A 22,676-nucleotide genomic window follows, 5' to 3' on the forward strand; every position below is an offset into this window, starting at 1 on the left:
CTGTGTAACAACCTGTAATAAACCTTGCACATTATACTTCTTTATATATACATATATATATATTTTATGTTAACCACTTATTTTTAAGTCTACAGTTTATCTCACTTATCATATCCACATATTTTTTATATTTTTATTTTATCTTATTTCCATTTTTATCTTTACTTGATTTATTTATAATCCTACTTATGTTAATACTTTTTATTCTAATTTTATTCTATTTCTATTTTAATTTCTTGTAACTGTTATTTGCACTGTCCATGGAGCGGACCTGTTTACATTTCACTGCCAGTTGTATATTGTGTATATAACTGTGTATGTGACAAATAAAACTCTTGAATCTTGAATCTTGAATCTCATTCTACTGATCCGTGCAGGCGCTAATGAGGCATCTACGATTGATATATCTATGACCACGATCGTATTTTGACCTCACTTAGCGGAAGTTATGGCTGAGCTCAGAGATGATCACATTCGTCTGATAAGAGGTAAAATAATAGCATAAATACTGCTGGGTTTCTCGCAGAAACTGATGGTTTGGCTAGATAAGACCTTTATTTATCGTCTGGTATTGTTTAAAGCCCTTTGAAGCTGCACTGAAACTGTCATTTGGACCTTGAACCGTTTGGAGCCCATTGAAGTCCATTATATAGAGACAGAGCGTATTTAGGCCACGCCCACACCGGGGGGGGGAACAATCCAACGCTCTCCATTGACTTTGCATTGCGTGAGGCTGCGTCCTTGTCATTTCGGACTTATAAAAAAAAAAAAAACAGAACAATGTCTAAAAGCTGATATGTGACAAAGTGTACAGCAAACAAGCTAAAAAACACAGAAATAAGGTTTTATAAGCTGTCGACCCAAAAAAACGAGAGTTTAAGGAGACAAAAGTGGATAAAGGCAGTAAAACGTGACGCTTCAGCAGAAGAATGGGTACATTTTGGGATCCTGACACTCAGTATGTCTCAGTATGCCTATGTGTGCGGTAAATATGTTGTCACTGTTAAGTAAAATATCCAAATGTCAGTTTTATATATGATATTTCCTGTCTCTGATGACGTTCTCCTCTAGTGTGTGTACTTCTCAGTGTAATATAACGTGTCTCAATGGCCTGTATTCACTTTTTTGTCCTTAAACGCTCGTTTTTTGGGTCAATAGCTTATAAAAACGTCTGGGTTTTTGGCTGTGGGTTTTGCTTAGCTTCTTTGCGGTACACTTTGTCACATATCAGCTTTTAGACATTGTCCAGTTTTTTGTTATAAGTCTGAAATGACAAGGAGGAGCTTCACGCAATGCAAAGTCAATGGAGAGCGTTCAATTGTTCCCCCCCCGGTGGGCGTGGTCTTCAGATTATGACGCGTGTCGCTCTGTCTCTATAGAGAAAAATCCTGGAATGTTTTCATCCAAAACCTTAATTTCTTTTTGACTTCAGAAAAAAAGACATGGACATCTTGGATGACATGGGGGTGAGTAAATTATCCGCAAAAGTTTATTTAAAAGTGAACTAATCCTTTAAGCACTCAGTATCATCTCTGGTTAGGGATTGTCGTGGCTGTGATTGGTTATCCACTGGGTTCATCTCCTCATCAGAAGGCGCGAGCGGCTCTTACTTGATGGCTGTGCCTTTAACGCCCCCTGCAGAGGTGAGCATGACTCTGGAGGTCAGACTGACCCGCAGATCTTCCTCATCCAGACCCAACAGCTCCGCACAGAACTGTAACGACTGACCGCACGTCTTCTTTAAGACACAGCCCCCTGAAACACACATCAACAGCAGAGCAGTGAGAGAGCAGCGCAATACTGGAGCACGCGGTACAGTTTTCATCAATAGCCGTGCGACATGACTGTATATCAGCTCGGCTGTGATTGGGCCGTGGGTAATCACTGATATACAGCCATGTCACACGGGTGTGATATTGCGTTTATACAACAGTTCGACGGCACAAGGGAGTAAATACATAAGAAACAGCAACGGAGTGTCTTTAAAAACCCTCTTTTGTGCAGAACTACTTCCTTCCGCCACAGATTCAGATCTCAAGTTGAGGGTTTAACAGTCGAGCTCAAGCCTCTGTTACTGATTCTGAAACATCACTTTAGATCTCGAAACGCAGGAACGCTGAGTCGCTTCAGTGAAGATTATTGTGTTATGAGAGAGAGATGGACTAAACGAGTGTATTACCTGCATCTGATATAGCATTCATTCTTCAGCTCTTCAGCTTCAGATTATTATATATATGTGAATGTCCGCTGAGGAAAGCGATATCTTCATCATGACAGCACTAAAGCAACTTCCCTGTTCACAACCAGTCACTCATAAAGACAGTCTTTGCTGCATCTGATGGTGTGATCATGTGACTGTCACTGAAGTCCACATCACCATCACTAACGGACCCTTCCTCAATACCAAATACAGCATTTTATTATTAAATCAACAACAATAGCCATTATAGGAAAGACAACAGGAAAGAAACACAAGCAAACAATTCAGTCAAACGTACAAAAGCAGCGATTTAAGATAAATATAGCCTAAATATAAAGTTATGATACTTAATTTTGCCCTTAACTCAAATCGGTTTGCTCTGGAACAAGTAATAGATTAATAAGATCAAAGATTGCCCGTTTTATAATCCCTTAATGAAAGATCTCTCATGTTTATCCACTATCTCCATCCAGTAAGAGCCAGGGGCAGATTCCTGAAGGACTGTCTGAGATGAAGCTGTTCATGAGCTCACATCTGAGGAAGAGTCTAAATGTTTATATACAAGTCACATATCTGAGGTCTAAATAACTACATTCTCGCCTAAAAACTCTTAAAACTATATTCCGTGACACAACAACAGTAGCATTTGTGAGAAAATATGGTGGATTTTGCTCAGAGCTGGTTGGTTGGTGTTTCAATGTCATGTCAGCTTCCTTGGTTATTTTAATGGAGAGTAACACGTTAAAATGCTATAAAAGAACCACATAAAACCTACGTACGTTTAGTCAAAAACTCTAAAAATGGATTCAGGGTTGACTCTGTTAAAAGCGTTTGTTGAGTCACAGTTGTTTGCAAGAGTATTTGAACTGTTTAAACTGTGTAATAACGTTATATTCAGGAGCTCCACTAGCTCTCCGTGTACCTGAGGTGCTTCCAGCCTCTTCGAAATCAATGTTCCCGAGGTGCAAAACCCCAGCCACCACCCTGAACATATTGAGCTTCTCAGTGTCATCCAGACCGATCTTCTTCATGGCCACACTCATTCTGTTAAAGTCGGCGTGATCGTCCAGCAGAGGGTCTTTCAGCGGGCCGGCCTTCAGATGCTGAGGAACAACACAACTATTGTCAATCAACTGACAAGCTGCTGGCATTATGGATGTGTCTTCTGTTCAAAAACACGTGACATTTGAAAGAAACCTGACGGTTCACAAATGCAGCTGCTAGAGAGAAATGTGTGGATACAGCAGACAGACACAAACGCAGTACAACACTAATATCCTTGAATTCATCTGGTGGATCTAAAAATCATAAACAGGAATATTAAGAGACGAACATCCCATTACCTTATGGAAAGCCAAGAGAAGCCAAAACAGGAGGAAAATTGGCAGTTTTGCTCCCAAAAAAATGAAAGTAACTTCCCATTTTTACAAGAGCTGGGTCAAATATATTTCACATGTTTGGTTTTTTTTGTGGTATTTTTGAGCTTTTAAAAGGGATAGTTCTTAATGCTTGTCAATGGGGTCCAATTCTATTAGAGTAAAAAAAACATGCACAGACAACTTCAAATTAAACCCTGCGGCTCGTGACGACAAATTGATGTCTTAAGACACGAAACGATCATTTCTGAGAGAAACCCAACGGTATTTATGCTATTATTTCACCTCATATCAGACGAATGTCATCAGACTCCAGACCGCCATAACTTCCTGTGAATAAGGTCAAAATACCCGCGCGATCATAGATATATATATACGTAGATTCCTCATTCGACCGATCCGCTCAGGCACTAATGATGCATCTATGTATATATATCTATATTTGCGCCGATATTTTGACCTTACTCACAGGAAGTTATGGCGGTCTGGAGTCTGATGACATTCGTCTGATATGAGGTGAAATAATAGCATAAATACCGTTGGGTTTCTCGCAGAAACCGATCGTTTCGTGTCTTAAGACATCAATGTGTCGTCACGAGCCGCAGGGTTTAATGTGAAGTTGTCTGTGCATGTTTTTTTTACTCTAATAGAATTGGACCCCATTGACATGCATTATACGACTGACAGACGACAACGGTTGAGTTAAAAATCTTCATTTATGTTTCATTTAAGAAACAAAGACACCTACATCTTGGATGCCCTGGGGGTAAGCAGAAAAACATCAAACTTTCGTTTTTGGGTGACCTATCCCTTTAAGTGTTACATGGCCATGAAAAGAACATGCTGTATTGGATATAACTCAGACCAGTGTTTCCAAACTTTTTTTTGCCATAGCGCAGTTCTAAAAAGTAAAAAAATTCCACGGCACATCACTATATAAAAATATACCAAAATTGCACAAACATGCGTTGCTTCAAATGGCATATAAAAACTATATATTATATTAAAAGTAGTACTCACATTTAATGTTTTAAGTCAGTTAGGAACACAGTGGTATCCAGACAACAAAATACTGTCGGCCCAGATCCGGCCCACATCTGGTACACTTGGATTCAACGTGGGCCGGATCTGGTCCGATACTGTGTTACTGTCTGGGTATGATGTTGTTGGTGATGATAAAACAAATTAACATAGGCCTATCGTCGCTGTCGGGGGGAAACCTCGTATTTTAAACACTTGTCGAAGATGGTATTGTGGCTTTATATAGCTATCAAAATATGTTAGATTTATTTTTTGAGCCTGATGAAGACCATGATCGAAATGTTGCACTATCAATAACATTTGTCTGGAGCTGCTATTTTCAGTGTGCGTTCTTCACGCTATATATAGCTATGGTCAGACACTTGCGCGTGCCATTATAATATAAACATTTTATGAAAATCAAGCTCAAATGGAGTTACGAGGTTTTTGACCAGCGAACGACAGATATATTTTAGAACAGCCGAGGCAGTCAGTGCATCTAGGGCTGTGCGATATTGAAGAAAAATGCGATATCCTTGTTAAATAATGCGATATTCGATATGCGATATTGCTTTAAGTGTGTAAAATCTATTTCGACTGTGTTTTCATGAATACTCATCAAGACAGCCATTTTTGACATAACTGTGTGTGTATTTGACAGTTTGAGTGTGTAACAAGACACGGAAAAAAGAACGGCTTGTGCGCACTTTTCCGTGTGTGTGTCAGACAACAGACAGCGCGAGACTGCAAGGAGTTGTTTTTTGCAAGTTATTGCGTTTAATAACTCTTTTTAACGTCAAGCAAGTCACATGAGTAACAGTCGTGTGCCCAGTCTATTCTCTGATATATGCGTCGACCTAAAACATACACTTTTCACAATGTTGAAGTAGCCTATTAAAATCATTCAGATATTGCGTGCCCTTGCGATATGTACATTTGCGATATTTCGATAATTTTGCAGCCCTAAGTGCATTGCATTACGTTTTCATTACAGGACATAAAGTTCACTATAAGGGCGCTCAGTTTTCTTATTGTTGAAATCTCATGATCAAAATCTCATGATATAAATAATGAAGCTATTTAAAACAGTACATTTGCTTCAACTTGAGCTGTCAAGTTGAAGCAAATGTACTGTTTTAAATAGCTTCAAATAGCTTTAAATACCAGACTAAGACTATTCTCCGCTCTCATACACCCGGTGCAATGTGACGGCAGGCGCGACTCAAGTGTTTATTGCTAGTGTCAGCTTGACGCAGTTCTCATGTTCACGTCCAGCTCCTCAGTGTTTAAATATCAAATGCTCTGCTCATCTGTTCACCAATGGGCGTCTGGTCTGAACACCAGGTGTGATCAGGAGCATTGCTGGAGCTGCTATTGGAGGAACTGAAAACACTGACCACTGACCAACACACACCTGCTCTAAAGTGTTTTTACCATTGCATTGCAAACAAGCAGAGACGGTCCAAACTGTGCGTGGCTTATTCTACATGGAGGCGGGTGGAGTCATGAGGTTTGAGGAGCACACAACCTCTTTTAAATGATTTCTATTGGTTAAATGTTTATAAAGCCCACATACAGACGTGAAGGATGACCAATAGCATTAGTTTGATAAAACAATGACGAAATATAGAGATACAAGGTTTCGGCCCGACAGTGCGATGATATATTCTTATTTGTAGCATTTATTTTTGCTTATTTTTTGGAATGTAATAATTTTCAACTAGTGTGTTATGACGGGTTGTAACATGTGCCATGGAAAATTATTAAATTGGACAGGAAACACTGACTTAGACATAATGCAGAAAGGTTCATAAGTTGTAACCCTTTTTTTTTTTTTTGAAGAGGATGGACAAGTGAAAATGAACTTCTTCAAGTTTCTTAACTAAACAAGGAACGATGAGAAATTTATTTGAATAAATAAACACACATTCCACATGGCACACAATATAATCATCACTGTCCTCTAAGAAACACATTGGACCCAGGTCATGCATTTAGATCACCAAAGGAGAGAAGAAACCCAAAATCCCACTGATTGCACAACACACATATTCACCTTCCCATCCTTCGATGTATCAGGGACACACGAACAGACACACAACCATAGACAATGATGATTAGTGCAGTGATTAGGTTAGTATGAACACAATCATGCAGATATTATGATCAACACCGAATCCAGAATCACGCCCCGTGGTGACCCTATCCTGACCCCTTCAACTGCCCATCACACCAATGACACTTCTGCCCCTTTAATCCAAAACGGAATATTTTAAAATGACACAACTGTGAATTACTTCCAGTAAATTCAATCAAGGTTTTTATGCTTGGGATCAAAATTGGTGGAAAAGAATGCTAAAGTTAACTTTTACAATGCATAGTCAGCCTGCCTTTCAGATGTTTCCAATGCATTTATACTCAAACCCACCCAAACTAACTAAAAACCCTTCTGTTAATGTTTAAGTGTGAGTGAGTTCCCTCTCAAAGAACCCTGAGAGTCGCTCTCGCTGGCAGTTCCTCCGATCATACGGAGAATTACAGTGAAAATAATGCATTACCTCTGGACTCTTGCGGTTTTGAGGAATCAGCTTGTCTGAATCCTTGGTAGAGAAGTACCTCTTGCATCCTCGACTTAGATACTAGATGGAAACAAAGAATATGTACAATAAACATGGGTTAGAAACGTATTGTTTGAAAGAACACCTGGCAGACTATTTAAATAATACACTTTGCATGCCAAATAATACCATATGTCATATGTGGAATGCATATAAAAATATCTGTTCAGGAAGTCAAAAAGCTGCTTGTTAATATCTTTATTGGCACTGAGCGCGATACACTGATAACTTCTAGAAATCCTCTTATTTAATGAACCCGTCAGCCCGGTTAACATGCAAACCGTTTACAAGACTTCATTAATAAATCAGGTTATTCCCCGGTAATGAGGTCAAAACATAACTATCCGTGTATCTGATTCACAGGATTCATTTTTTAATTCAGTTGTGATGTTAAATAAAGCCTCAAAAACCCGAGAGTATTCCAAAATATCAGCGGGACGCTCACAGACCCATATTCTCCTCTCATGCGGTTACCACTTCTGCACTCGATGGGAACACATTTTGGGTTAAAAACGGGTTAAGGCCTTTACATGACCATGTGCATTGTTGGCCTTTTAAGCATAATCGGGTTAAGAACGTGCTCAGTTGTGCAGTCACTCAGGCACTGTTTCCTGTTTCCACCTGGAGTTAAGATGCATTTTGGTTGATCGGATCACAAGTAGACGAGGGACACTCATTCCCGTTTACACTCGGGGCCAGATTAACTAAGAGCTCGCACCAGCTCAAACCCTCTTTTTACCATTAAAAAAATACTGTGAGGATCGACTAAACACACGCAGTGAAACATTAGCGCTGAAAGGCGTGGACAGGGTTATTTCTGCGGCTGATCTTATTGCATATGCATTTGTAGGAGTTTCTCTTTCAGACGCAGTATTTATGTGAGAAGAGAATTTACATGAATCATGAGGTGATTTACTAAGGTTTGCGCTCGTCAGTTTGTGTCATTATTTACCGCCCAAAAAAAGCTTAAACCAGACACTAACTGGTAGATTGTGTTGGTCATTATGGAAATGATCCGTCTGTGTTCTTTAGTTTGTGCGTCGATCTGCCCCATAGTGTTTTAATCCGTCTCTTTTGTCCACTTTCAACCACTTCTGTCCTGATTTCTTCGAGGGGAGGGTCTATGCAGGGCCAGACATAAAGCTTTATGCCGTCTTCACGTGCTATCGGAAATATCCTACTTCCCACTTCAGAAGTCGTGATTACAAGCTTGTTGCATTCAAGTGCTTTGTTGTCGGAAAGAACAGGAATCATCAAGGATAACATCTTTATTCTTGCATATTTATTGGGAAAATCTTATTAAAACCAAAATTATAGTGTCACATCACATGCACTGACAACCATACACATTTACGATGCCAGATTCTGTCATTTCAGTCGAATGCAGGCTATTTTCGCTGTGTATGAAACATACAATAACCTACACTTCAAATGATTACTCGTGTATGTAAATATGCACAACATTAACAACAAGACTAAACGATCTAGCAGCTGTTTTGGGGTAAAAACTAATAAATCATTAACCCGTCACAGCAGTAGCTCTGCCCGCCACCATGTTTAAAGTTTATGGCATGCCTATCTCGGGAATTTGGGTATCAAAATTATTTCCGAACTTCCCAATGGTAAACACGACATCAGAGTTCAAGTGCAATATTTACCTCGGAAACTCGTATTTACAATAATTCCGGCAGCGTTATTCACTTGTCAGAGTAAAAAAGTTGCTTTTTTTACCTTTATCTTATTAAATATGCTTCATCTTTCATTTTAAATTCCGGATTTTTTTGTGTTGTAAATATAATTTATTCTGAAGAAATATTCTCAACAGTGTTCAATCAGCTTTGACATATTTAATTCTGCATATCTTTGATATTTTTACCTTTTATAAAGGGCTTTTTTTCCCATAATCTTATTAAATATAGGCTATGCTTCAGCTTTCAGTTTATATTCTTAAATTTGATCTATAAATTAAATTATAATAATAAGACACTGTAGGGCTGTTACCAATCAAATTAAATAATTTACACTGAAAAATTACAACTGCATAAAAAAAGTTGAGATTGTTTTAAATATTTTTGAATATACAAATAAGAAAAGTTTAAACCTGAAACTAAACCGCCAGTAGGTGGCAGCAGGTGACCGTTTTAATGAGCGAGTCATTGAGTTGATTCGTTCAAACGGATGATTCATTCAGTAACATTGATTTCTCCTCGAGAGGCTGCGCGAGCGTCAACAGTGCAACATTGTTACAGTCAGTTTATTATACATTAGACTATACATTATTATCCACTATCGATCGCCACTTACGCTAAATTAATGCAGAATCATTCTTGCATTTTGTCTCTAGTTTTTTGTTATTGATGTTTTAATCTGTCTTGTAAAATTCTCTTTCACTTGCCCCTTCAAAAATCCACTTGTCCACAAACATTGTTCTTTAACTTGTAAGAATACACATTTAAGTGCTGTCAAGTTATTGACAAAATCAATATAAGTAATAATAACTCTTATAATATACATTTTTTAAAATCTTTTTATTCATTGATGTCACAGACAGTCATACTGACTCAGATATGAACACATCACACACACGGTTGTGTTGATGGATGATTTAGTCACGTCCAGGAACGGTTAAACAGAACCAAATTAATATTATTATTACTGGTAAAGTTACCGCGTACCGGACATTTTCTCACCGCCTCTCAACTCCCAACATGCACATGCACACAACACACACACATCTGTGCAACTGTCGTTGTACTGTAGCCTACGTCAGCGTTGCATTATTATCCCATCTAGGGTTGGAAATCGTGAGAAACTTTCCGGTTCCAGTTCTGGTTCTGGTTCCGCCTAACGATTCCGGTTCCGATTCCGGTTCCATTAAAATTATTAAACAAATAGGGGTAAAGGAAAAAGGCACAATACGCAACTCAAACAATCTATTTTGTGTTTATTACTTGCTCTAAAGTTAATTTACAGGTTGGCAATGTCACAAAAGTCCTGTACTGTACATATATTACAGTATTAATTAAGCCATTCTTGCAACACATTTTTTTTCAAATGAACATCTCTGAAATTATCTTATTACATTTTATCTCTCTGTCTCTGAATAAAACCAAGTTATAAATTATATTTATTAGTTATATTTGTTAATTAGTTGTATATTAATTGAATAGTAATTCAGTTATTCAGTGAACTTGTAAATAATAAATTGCAATTTAGCATTACAAAGGTAATTGTGCCTAAACGCTTACCTAAACTATGGTGACTCAACGGTTGACAAATGTATATATATATATATAGGCCTTTCACTATAGATCTGGTATAAGCCCTGAGGCACTCTGTGCTGTAGCAAATGTTTTGTCAAATTGCTAGTGCAGCCTCCTTTGCATGTTATTAACTTTTCACATGTGTTACATTTTGCTTCATTATCATTCATTCTTTGGAAATGAATCCATACTTGTGACTTTCTCTTCGCCATGCTGGTGGTCAACGAGAAAATATCTGACGCAAAACCGTAAATGTGTAGCGTGAGGGCTTTCAGGCTGAACTGCGTTGCACTCCTGGAAGCGGCAACGTCATTAATATTCATGATGAGGTGAGCCAGGGTTGCCAGGTTTTCACAACAACACCCGCACAATTGCTACTCAAAACTAGCCCAAAACAAGCCTAATCGCGTTTCAGGGGGGCTTCTCCGGTAAAATTCGCATTTCCGGGGCTAAATATCACATAATTGGGGTCGCTTCAACCTGCGGACATGAAACACAGCCCGCGGCAACAGTGTTTAAGTAGCCCAATTCCGCGGAAAAACCACGGACTTGGCAACACTGGCTGTCACTCGCTATTAAAGGATACGCTTCCAGCCCTTCGCACACAAATTGCACCAGAACCGTTTTCGGAACCGAAACTTAGGAATTTCACGCGGTTCTGGTATTTTTCAAAAATCAGTTTCGGTTCTGCATAAGAACCGGTTCTTGGTTCCCAACCCTAATCCCATCTCACCAACAGTTTAATACTCGCACAATCAAACATAGTCAGAGAAGGGCCTCATCTTCTTTCCGGTCGCATGAACGTAGTCGCATCCTCTCAAACTGCCCAATGAAATCACTCAATTCTCATTGGCTACCTCCTGCCAATGTGGCAGGTAGATTGGCAGTGTTACCCGCCAATTGCAAAATTCACCCGCATTTGGCGCATGGTCGGGTGTTAAAACCTCTTCAAACCAAACTTGTGTCTCCAGCCGATGAAGTTTAAATCCCGTCTGGCTGGCGTGCGTCCCATAATGTTTAGCTTTAGGTCAGTCGGCGGAGAGTAGGGCGTCTTTTAGAGGCCGTTCCAGTGCATTTGACCACATGAGCGTCACTACGAAAGCAATCCGGTCAAATGTGTTTCTGACTACCTCTGGCTGAAAACGCTTTAGACCCCGTTTACACCTGCGTTAGCGTCGTCCACTTGTGATCTGATCGACCAAAACGCATCTCAACACCAGGTGTGAACAGGACCATACTGGCTATTTTAAAGGAGTCTGAGTGTAATGTAAGTGCAGTGGGAGCAGGATTCACACACCCTGAAACAGTCTGGAGAGCTGAGGTGGAATTTCTCCTTGATGTCTTCAGGAGCTCCAGCGCACAGCCTGTAGAAGATGTGATAGTTCCTCTCCTCCTGACCCTGCGTGCAGATTCGGGACTTCTCCAACAGGTAATGGGACACAAAACCACCCACTACTGCATTCTGGAACACAAATCAGCACTGCATTCAATGAAACGTCTAACAAACTCACACATTTGCATCACTCAGCACTAGGGTTGGGTACCGAAATCCGGTTCCAATATGGCACCGGTACTTATATAACCGGTATGTACCGGACCGAATCAGAACGCAGATTTCGGTTCCTCATTTCGGTGCCAAAATTCAAACGTGCTTTCGCGCTTTGGCTGAGCCAGAGACAGACGCTCAGCTCTGGTCACATCACAACTCATGACAACTATTCAGTGTTTTCAACCACATCATGTTTATTTCAGGTTTCAGACATTTAAATGCTAATAAGTCGGCTACTAGCAACAAAACACACACTGATGTCTATGGAAGCGGCTATGACAATCCTTTCAGACGGTTATAATTTGACTAACGTTACGTGTTTTATTCACATCAGATACATGCACATTATACAGTAACTATATCGTTTACTCTATTCTTCTTCCAGTTCACTGGTCACTTACTTTCATGTATTTTGTAAGACGAGAATGAACTCAAGTGTTGTAAATCCGACAGATCCAATTCTGAGGCGCAAACTAACATGGCGCCGCCCATTGCGCTTTATAGATCAACTAACACACATTCACTCACACATTTGAACATCAGATAGTTTGTGACACAGTTAAGAAGTTTGTGAATATTTTGAATAAAAATAAAAAAATGAAATAAACCCGATACAGCTGAGCTGTCAGCGCTATTGCGGCCGCTGTTGTCATGTGAGAAACATGACGCGTCGTCATGGAAACATTAAGGCCATGCGTTCTAAAATATTAAGCCAGAGAATATGATCATATTTCAAAATAAAGCTGAAGCTCGAAGCTGGTTTGTAGCAGAGCAAGAATACAGACGACTGCTGTTATTACTGTAACTGTTATTTAGAGTTATATTAGGCTTGTTGTAGTTGGGTTAGGTGGCTTAGGTTTTACTGTGAATTTGTAAATAAGTCAATTATAATTTGTAAATAAGTAAATTGTGTTTTGTATTTATTTATATTCATACATTTAAGTATACATTAAACTTTTAATAAATGGTTCAATTTAAATAAAAAAATAAAAAGCCATTTAATGTCATCCACCTCGTTTTGTGGCCTTTAAAAAAAAAAAAAGTATCGGTTCAGGCACCGTTTAGGCACCGGAACCGTTTTAAAAGTATCGGTTTGGCACCGGAATCGAAAAAAACCCAAACGATACCCAATTCTACTCAGCACTCAGTGGACGCCAAACTCAGCGATACACTAAAACCATACATCGCTATCTACAAAGCATTACATTCATCTGTTTATAGTGAGACTTTTGTACAAGACGCACCTTTTCATTAAAGTGAATCTCCACAAATTTCCCAAAGCGACTGCTGTTGTTGTTTCGGACAGTTTTGGCATTCCCGAATGCCTCGAGCAGTGGGTTTGCTGGAATTGAGTGAAAGAAAACAGTCAGATTTTCTATGACTTACATTAGTGAAAGTATAATGGAGTAATGGTCAAGTCATTCAAGCATACCTTCAACTATTCTTTCATCAATGTCTTGACCTGTCCCATAAGACGTAGTTAAGTACCTGTGAAAGGAGACCTCACATTCAAATACACATTCGCAATTCCTATATTCATATCACATATTTAGTGTAAAAAAATCTAAGGGTTGGAGTGTTCTGTAGAAATGCATATCTTCATCTTCGCTATATTCAAACTATTGTCTATATGAATGAGGCCTTTCTCTACCTGAGAACAAACTTGGTGTTTTCGGTTTTTCCAGCTCCCGACTCTCCAGACACAATGATGGACTGACTCATCTTCAACACCTTCATGTCACGATAAGCTTTATCCGCTAAACACAACAAATAAAAGGTATTAGTATAAACAGGGAGTATAAATATCAATTGACATATTTCTTCAAGCTAATAGTATTATGTGTACATCACTGAGAAGCCTTAAAAACCCCTTAACTTTTTGAAAATACACTATCCAAACTTAAAGGGCTGTAATTCAAGAATGCTTTGGAATATAGACCTAAGTTTGGTCTCATTTTAAAGAAGACACTCGGCAGATTACTGCTGAACTTATGAAACATATGAAAGTATGAAAAAGTTATGGAACTTTAAATTGACTGTAAATAAAAATTACTGTACTAAATATTTTTTATTTTATATAAAATATATATTTTACAAAAATGTTTTAATCTAAAATTACTATAAAATCGAAGCCATATGTCTAACCAAGTTGTGTTCCAAATTTGAAGTTGATATCACAAAAATTTAAGTTCCCATGAGATTTTGTTTAGGCGCTGTACCAAAAATAGCCACCGGGTGACACACACATTCCATTGATTGTTTTTTTGATGCATTTTCCTGTAAATTTCTGTCCAAATGTCACTTCCATCACAAAACGGTCACCAAATATGGAACCTTGAGACTCAGACCTTTCCAACGAAATGCGTTTTGTCAAGATTAGAAAAGATTTTGATTATAAAGTAGATAAATGAAATGCTATAATATGAAACATGACGTCGCCCACTAGGGGGAGGAGCCAGCTAGAAGAATTTAAAGTACCGTTTCCACGGTAACGCAACGTCCAATTTCAAAACGGTTTTCCCAGGATGAATTTTGAGTTCGTAAACTTTCAAATGATACCTAATTTATGATAATTACTCAAATATATGATACGAAAAAAGGCGATCAAAGAAAGGGCGCCAGGTGTCCGGCCAGCGGGGCGGTGACAGGTAAGAGGTTTAGTGCAACTATTATGCTTTTTCCAATATTCCCTTTCATGCAGTGTGTAATACAGCAGTTTCAAAGAGCAAAGTCCACAAAGAATAAAGTTAATGTCCCCTAAAAGAAAGAATCGATTCTGATGAGCTGAAATGACTTAAGTCCAGTCTCACTTCCTGTTACAAACCTACATAAAAATGTAAAAAATTTGCATAATGCCAGCCTAATGTCTTCATTGGCTGCCCGCGAACAATGTCTACTTTGACCCTTAAACACGATGTTTCTGAGACTGGAAGAGTTTGATTCGCCACGAAAGCAAACCCACTTTGCATGACCTTCAAGAGGATGAAGACTTGCGCTGCAATTGATATGGTAAAACCGACGCCATCGTTACTGTTCGTATCAAGTGCTGAGGAAGCCTCCAGATCTGAGATTTACATCTGGTAATAAGGGTTGTGTTTCGGACTCGTGTTATAAGCAGTTGATCAAATCACAACAGACTGGGCCATCTGACCAATCAGAGCAGAGTAGACCAATCACAACAGACTGGGCCATCTGACCAATCAGAGCAGAGTAGACCCTCAGAAAGGCGGGGTTTAGAGAGACTGAATCCTCGATCGAACCGTTTCGATGATGCTGCAATGTATATAATGAGAAAGTCAAGTGTTTTTTGACCTTGGATGCATGTAAATATGCTGTAGGAACCTTTAAAATAGCATAACAGTGTCAGTTTAATATCACTTCCTTTGCATTAAATGTATCATGTATGCCCATGGGCGGCTCGCGGTCATGCTTACCAATTGCATAGACGTGAGGTGGCAGAGTGCCCAGCGATCGGCCCCGGTACTGCTGAATGCTCTCTGGGGAATACAGCTTGGGAACGTCACAATATGGATTCACAGCAATCAGGATGTTGGCAACAAACGTCTGGAACACAAAGAACCAATGAATGCATGTTATTCCGCAGCCAACCGATTTCACTAATAATTTGTACATCAAAAAGAATTTTAGGAATTTCAGAAGAGAAGTGTGTATGAACTGTGTTTTTAATGTGCACTACTTATTTATTTGATCAAAATCATAGACCGTAAAAAAATATGGACGACGCGACTTCATTGACTTCCGTTGACCAAAGTTGAAGCTTTCATAGGCCCGCTCACGGCGCTGACATCTCGGGACCGGAGTTGCGCAGTAGAGAACAGGAAGTAGAGGCGCGATTATCAAGAGCCCGCCCACACTCTCGCAGATGCAGAATAATTAATTATGTTGGTGTGAAATAAACAGTTATGGGAATGTAGAAATTAAAGCTAAAGCTCCAATCTCCTCCCAAAAATCCCGAAAAAAGTCCGTTAGTGCCTCAGTGACAACTTCACTCAAAGAAGCCGTCAATCTCAGCTGTCAATCATGACGTCACACCCCCCGTTTTTATAGCATCAAATAACTCACTAAAACTAAACTTATTTAAAAAACGAACACTTGAAATGAAATTATCGTAATAAAAACTGCCTAAAATGACAGAAACCATCTTTAGGAAACAATTATTTGAAGTGTCTCGCGCCCATTCAAATACATGGAGAGGCGGGGTTTAGGAGCTATACTGGGACCGGCCACCGGGGGGCGATCGAGGCGCGGAAGCTTCAGTTTCTGACAGGAGCACTACAGGCTTGATCAAAATACAGAATAAATAACAGGAAAATTGAAAAAACTTATTTAAACCATTTAAAATTTCAGTTTTCTATTGTAATATATTTTAAAATGTAATTTATTCCTGTGATATGCCGCTCAAGAAACATAATTTATTAAAATCATCGCAGTAGAAAATGGTTGTGTGTGGAAACTGAGATGAAAGTTCAAAAGTACAGCATTTGAAATATAATTTTTTGTAACACAAACACTTTTGATCAATTTGATGCATCATTACATCAAATTGTATAAAAAAAAAGTATTAATGTCCTTAAAAAAAACGTACTACCCCCAAACTTTTGTATGGTGGTCCATAGGGTAAAGAAAAACAATGCGCATCCATTGGCCCAGTTTTGTAAATCTTGGAAAGGCTGGAGTAGTTCTCCGGTGAGAGTAAAGGCTTGGGTTTTCAGTTTTCTGCGTCCTGCTCCATTACACACACAGTTGAGCATGCAAGCCATTCAAAGTACACCCTACTGACCCTACCGGCGTCAGGTTTCATATTACGACATTTATTTGAACTACTTTATAATCAAAACCTTTTCTAATCTTGACAAAACACATATCGCTGGCAGTGTTAATTTTGACAGCAAATTTTGATTTAGTTTTAGTCATAGTCTTTTGACTAAAATGCCATTTAGTTTTAGTCATATTTTAGTCACCTGAATTGTTTTTAGTTTTAGTCTAGTTTTAGTCGACTAAATCTACAGTAGTTTTAGTCTCCTAAAATCTAATGAGTTTAGTTAAATTGTAATAAATTAAGCATTTAAGCATTACATAACCGACTGTCACTTGAACTGACATTTTGACATGATTTTGTTTTTGACATTAAAAATACACGAAAGAGCTCAATTCACTTTTTTTGTTTGTTTTTTAAAAACATCTATAAAGTTTTTATAACTTTGCATTTCTGTTTTAGTCAGTAGGCCATATCAGGTTAAGCTAAAGCTTCAAATAAGTGTTTTTTTATTTTATTTCAGTTCACATTAATTTAATTTCAAGTAATGAAGTTTTTTTAATGGTTTTGGTGAACTATTATAACCCTGATACTTTATTGAATATGTGTCAAATACTGGTCTTTCCTCCTGACTATGAATTAAATGGGAATTAAATTAAATACAGTTTATTGTGTAACCAAAAACGAATATATAATGCGTGACTTTTAATGATAAACAAGCTGGAAATACACCGGGACTCTTATTTTGAAATGCACCTTACTATTGCAGTTGCAGGAGCTCATTCAAGTTCAGATGAGGAGATAAAATATGAATTGTTACAACCGTCTAAAACATATTACTATATAAACATGGTAAAGTAAACATTGTCATTATTCATCAGCATTAGTTCATAAACAATTGTCTGGCATAAATGTGTGTTATTGATTGATTGAGCCGCTCTGGAGCTGGATTGGGGATGAGCCGTGTTTTCCAGCCGTTAGATCAGTTCAGATCAAATGTGCTCATCTGTGACTCAGGACATCAGTTCTGACTGGATCTCTTCACTAATCCACCCTCACTAACATTTTCCTCTCGTTTTTAGTTGTTGACGAAAATGACAGTTGATTTTCGTCATAGTTTTTGTCATCCAACACTAGTTTTTATTTAGTTATCGTCTTGTTTTCGTCAGTGAAAAAAGGTTGTTGACGAAATTTATGACGAAAATTATTCGTCAACGAAATTAACACTGAGTCTCAAGGTTCTGTTTTGGATTGATATTTATATATTTGTTACAGGAGAACGCATCAAAACACATTTTAATGGAATGTGTGTTACACCTGGTGGGTATTTTTGGTATTACGCCTAAACAAAATGTCATTGGGACTTTAAATTTTTTTTTTAACTTGGTTAGACATATGGCTTTCATTTTATAGTAATTCTAGAGTAACAATATTTTTGTAAAATATATGTTTTATATAAAATGAAAATATTTAGTATAGTACGTTTAATTTACAGTAAATTTAAACTTCCATAACTTTTTCATTCATTTTCATTTTATCAGTAATCTGCCGAGTGTCTTCTTTAAAACAAGACCAAACTTAGGTTTATATTCCAAAGCATTCTTGAACTACAGCCCTTTATGTTTGGATAGTGCATTTTCTATTCCCAAAAAGTGTGGTGACATTGAAGGGGTTAAGAGTCTTCATGACAAAATCAACAACAAAGAATATACTTACATAAATCTTATCTTTACTATAGCGCACACGGACATTATTTAGAAGCGTGGCTTCGTTCAAGTACATCAACGAGCCTGTAACACACACACACACACACACACACACACAAAGACATTAGTGAACAGTGTCATTTTATCCAACACATGTACATCTCAAACACACTGACACTTACAGTTGTCCTCCACATGTTTGTTGACATCATCTTCAGCAGGGAAGACTTGATTGACAGAAGCTTGAAAGTTCTGGAACACAGAGAAACAGCTTCATCACTAACCGTACGGCTGGGAAAACTTGAGTTAATTCTCACTTGCACATGCACATACAGCTCTGCTTGCATTAAAGGTTAGAGAACACTTTAATAATTCTGTCTGTCAGTGAAAAAAAGTGAGCCGTATTTGGAATCACGAAGCGAAGGTGTTGCTAGGGTGTTGTGGAGGGTTGACAGGGTGTTGCTAGGCAACTCTATATATGCAGTTGCGAAGATGTTGTGAGTGTTTATTAACATATTGATGTGTGGTGTTCAGAGTGTTTTTTATCATGTTGTCATGCGATTACTATGGGTTTCTTGCCCGTTTCTAAGGTGTTGCTAGGGAGCTGTAAAGAGGTTGACAGGGTGTTGCTAGGCAACTCTAGATATGTAGTTGCGAAGATGTTGTGAGTGAACACCACAAATCAATATGTTAATAAACAGAGGGTTTTTAGCATGTTGCTATGCGGTTGCTATGGGTTTCTTGCCCGTTTCTAAGGTGTTGCTAAGGAGCTGTGAAAAGTTTGACAGGGTGTTGCTAGGCAACTCTATATATGCAGTTGCGAAGATGTTGTGAGTGTTTATTAACATATTGATTTGTGGTGTTCAGAGTGTTTTTTAGCATGTTGTCATGCGATTGCTAGGGGTTTCTTAACTGTTTCTAAGGTGTTGCTAGGGAGCTGTGAAGATGTTGACAGGGTGTTGCTAGGCAACTCTAGATATGTAGTTGCGAAGATGTTGTGAGTGAACACCACAAATCAATATGTTAATAAACAGAGTGTTTTTTATCATGTTGCCATGCGATTGCTATGGGTTTATTGTCCGTTTCTAAGGTGTTGCTAGGGAGCTGTGAAGAGGTTGACAGGGTGTTGATAGGCAACTCTAGATATGTAGTTGCGAAGATGTTGTGAGTGTTTATTAACATATTGATTTGTGATGTTCAGAGTGTTTTTAGCATGTTGCTATACGATTGCTATGGGTTTCTTGCCCGTTTCTAAGGTGTTGCTAGGGAGCTGTGAAGCGGTTGACAGGGCGTTGCTAAGCAACTCTAGATATGCAGTTGCAAAGATGTTGTGAGTGTTTATTAACATATTAATTTGTGGTGTTCAGAGTGTTTTTTAACATGTTGCAATGGATTTCTAGCTCGTTTCTAAGGTGTTGCTAGGGAGTTGTGGAGGGTTGACATGGTGTTGCTAGGCAACTGTAGATATGCAGTTTCGAAGATGTTGTGAGTGTTTATTAACATATTAATTTGTGGTGTTCAGAGTGTTTTTTAACATGTTGCAATGGATTTCTAGCTCGTTTCTAAGGTGTTGCTAGGGAGTTGTGGAGGGTTGACATGGTGTTGCTAGGCAACTGTAGATATGCAGTTTCGAAGATGTTGTGAGTGTTTATTAACATATTGGTTTGTGGTGTTCAGAGTGTTTTTTAGCATGTTGCTATGCAATTGCTATGGGTTTCTTGCCCGTTTCTAAGGTGTTGCTAGGTGCATGCAAGTATATTCTGAATGACAGAGAAAAACAATAGCACATCTCTCTTCAACAGGCTGCACAATTTGAAGTGTTATTTATTTCTTAAGCAAAAATGGTGCAGGATTAGTTTCATGCTGAAGTTTAAAGGGATAGTTCGCCCAAAAATGAAAATTCTGTGATCATTTATTCACACTTAAGTTGTTCCAAACACATTAGACTTTCAGTCATCTTTGAAACACAAATCAAGATATGAGAGTCCATTGCACCAAAACAATGATGATTCAAAAAGTTCATAAAGATATCGGATTTCTGAAATTTTCAACATCATCACTTATTGTTATTGTCTATGAATTAAGAAAAAGGGGACAAAACATTTGTGCATGTTTTTGTTTTTAAATTGCTGCGGTTTCCAAATTCTACTATTATTATAATTAATAGTTATGATGATGCTTGTAAGTCAATCTGACCCTTACTGGTTTTAATACAATTCACCAATAATCACACTATAATAAAAAAATATGAATATCATAACCATTGCAAATAGCAAACAGTTCAAAACGGTATTATATTATAGTAAAATTGACTTTACAAAACCAAATTACAAAAATAAAACAAAATTGATATAAATTAAACATTACAGTTAGACAGTGGTTTTGTTACAATATTGGTTACAATTTAAATTTTTATGTGAATATACTGTATAATAATAATAATGTTATTTTATGTTTGTACTTTTAAAAAAATGTATCTTATTATCTAACCCTAATTATATAACATTTTAGGCTCATTTTGAGCACAAAGTACTGTATGTGCTAATTGTTTCATGTGTTATTGTTTAATTGATTATTATTATTTATTTATTTTTAATATTGTCGAATATAAGACGACCTGATTATAAGACACAACTCCCCCTTTTCAAGATGTACCTTTTGGGAAAAGGCTTTTTATATATAAAGAAAATGCTTTTATTTGAAAATGTCATATTGCATATTTTTCACATTTTCATTTTTGTATTGAAAGTCAATACTGGTCAAATGTACCAACGATCACATTTAAAAAAATAAACACTTTTTGGCATACCAAAAAAAACGAGGCTATCCATCCCATAGTGAAAACCACGTAGCCTAACAACACTTCACTCACAGTAGAAACAAAATCTTATTGTAGTTATGAAATCTAGGGGGGGTTTAAACGAGTTTCGGGTCAAAATGACCCGAGGGAAGGATAGGTCAAATCTGGATTCTTTTTACAATCACTTTATGAACTTTTTGAAGGGTCAAAATTTTAGACTTTCACAGAAATAATCTTCAAATCATTTGTGTTATGGGTTTGGAACAACATGAGGGTTTAGTAAAGATGGCAGAACTTAAATTTTTGGGTGAACTATCCCTTTAATACACGGGGTCTGAAAAACAACTACAACCAATTAACTACAGTTCCCACGTTATGTATTCCACCTCCATGCTTCTGTTCTGAGATCAGACAGTAGTGTGTCCTCCACACACACACACACACACACACACACACAATTGTAGCGTGTGAACAGACAGCCCATTGTGCTTTCACAGCCCGGCGACATCACACTTCACACAAATCACATGAGCTAGATGTAATGCTGCACACAACACGCTGTCTTGTAGTTGTCAGACGTCAAACACACACACAAACACACACTGAGTTATTGCTACTGTATTGTGTGTAAAGCTCCAGAGAGGGCCGGACTCCATATGGGCAACAGGATGCAGTTCTGAAAACAGAAGCATTCAGCCACAGACTTTAAATCATTCTGCAGCTTCTGCAACGAATCTGTGCAAAAACATGAGCAGAAATGAGAGTAGATCATTATGAGATCGTATTAGCAGTTCCTTTGAAGCATTTGACTAAAAGCCCTTTAAAATCAACAGATCTTGCCCTTTGGAATGCGTTTTTTAATGAGATTTTCACTGGTGTTCCTTGACAACCAATAAGAGAGAGCAGTTTCATCTCCACCTGGACTATAAGTCACGTCTGGCTGTGCTTTCTACAGAACTGAGGCTCCTCTTCACCCCTCCAGTCATTTCACCAACGGCCGCCTTCAAATGAAGTTTTGTGAAATGTAATCATTACTAACTGACTGTTCTTATGACAACCTTTAGTTAAAGATGCTCATTGTAAACCCTAACACTCAAAATAATTGTTTTTGAGTAGAACCAACTCAAATTAAACAAATTAGTTCAATCAAATGAACTTTTATGAGTATTTAGAACTTTCTTTTTCTTTTGAGTTCACAAAACTGACACATTTTAAGTCATTGTTTTGAGTTTTATGAACTTGTTTCTTTTAATTTGTGACCCTGGACCACAAAACCAGTCATACGGGTCAATATTTTGTAATTGTAAAATTTATACATCATCTGAAAGCTGAATAAATAAGCCATTGATGTGAGGTTTGTTGGACAA

At 37.9% G+C, this 22,676-nt stretch overlaps 1 protein-coding gene across 6 annotated transcripts in view; it reads right to left on the reverse strand.

Moving 5' to 3' along the window:
• The window catches only part of myo6a (myosin VIa), a 99,577-nt gene that overhangs the window by 32,646 nt on the left and 44,255 nt on the right, over nt 1-22,676 (reverse strand). For all 6 annotated transcript variants that reach the window (XM_079831809.1, XM_079831811.1, XM_079831807.1 and 3 more), the window contains exons 3-12: nt 18,692-18,761; nt 18,520-18,593; nt 15,461-15,590; nt 13,678-13,783; nt 13,459-13,514; nt 13,271-13,368; nt 11,775-11,939; nt 7,155-7,235; nt 3,123-3,303; nt 1,611-1,755 (exon numbers count right to left, since the gene is read on the reverse strand). In XM_079831809.1, the coding sequence (XP_079687935.1) occupies nt 1,611-1,755; nt 3,123-3,303; nt 7,155-7,235; nt 11,775-11,939; nt 13,271-13,368; nt 13,459-13,514; nt 13,678-13,783; nt 15,461-15,590; nt 18,520-18,593; nt 18,692-18,761 (1,106 nt within the window). The remainder of the gene's footprint in view (nt 1-1,610; nt 1,756-3,122; nt 3,304-7,154; nt 7,236-11,774; nt 11,940-13,270; nt 13,369-13,458; nt 13,515-13,677; nt 13,784-15,460; nt 15,591-18,519; nt 18,594-18,691; nt 18,762-22,676) is intronic.

Source organism: Gobio gobio (assembly GCF_949357685.1).
Source record: "Gobio gobio genome assembly, chromosome: 12".
Lineage (NCBI taxonomy): Eukaryota > Metazoa > Chordata > Actinopteri > Cypriniformes > Gobionidae > Gobio > Gobio gobio.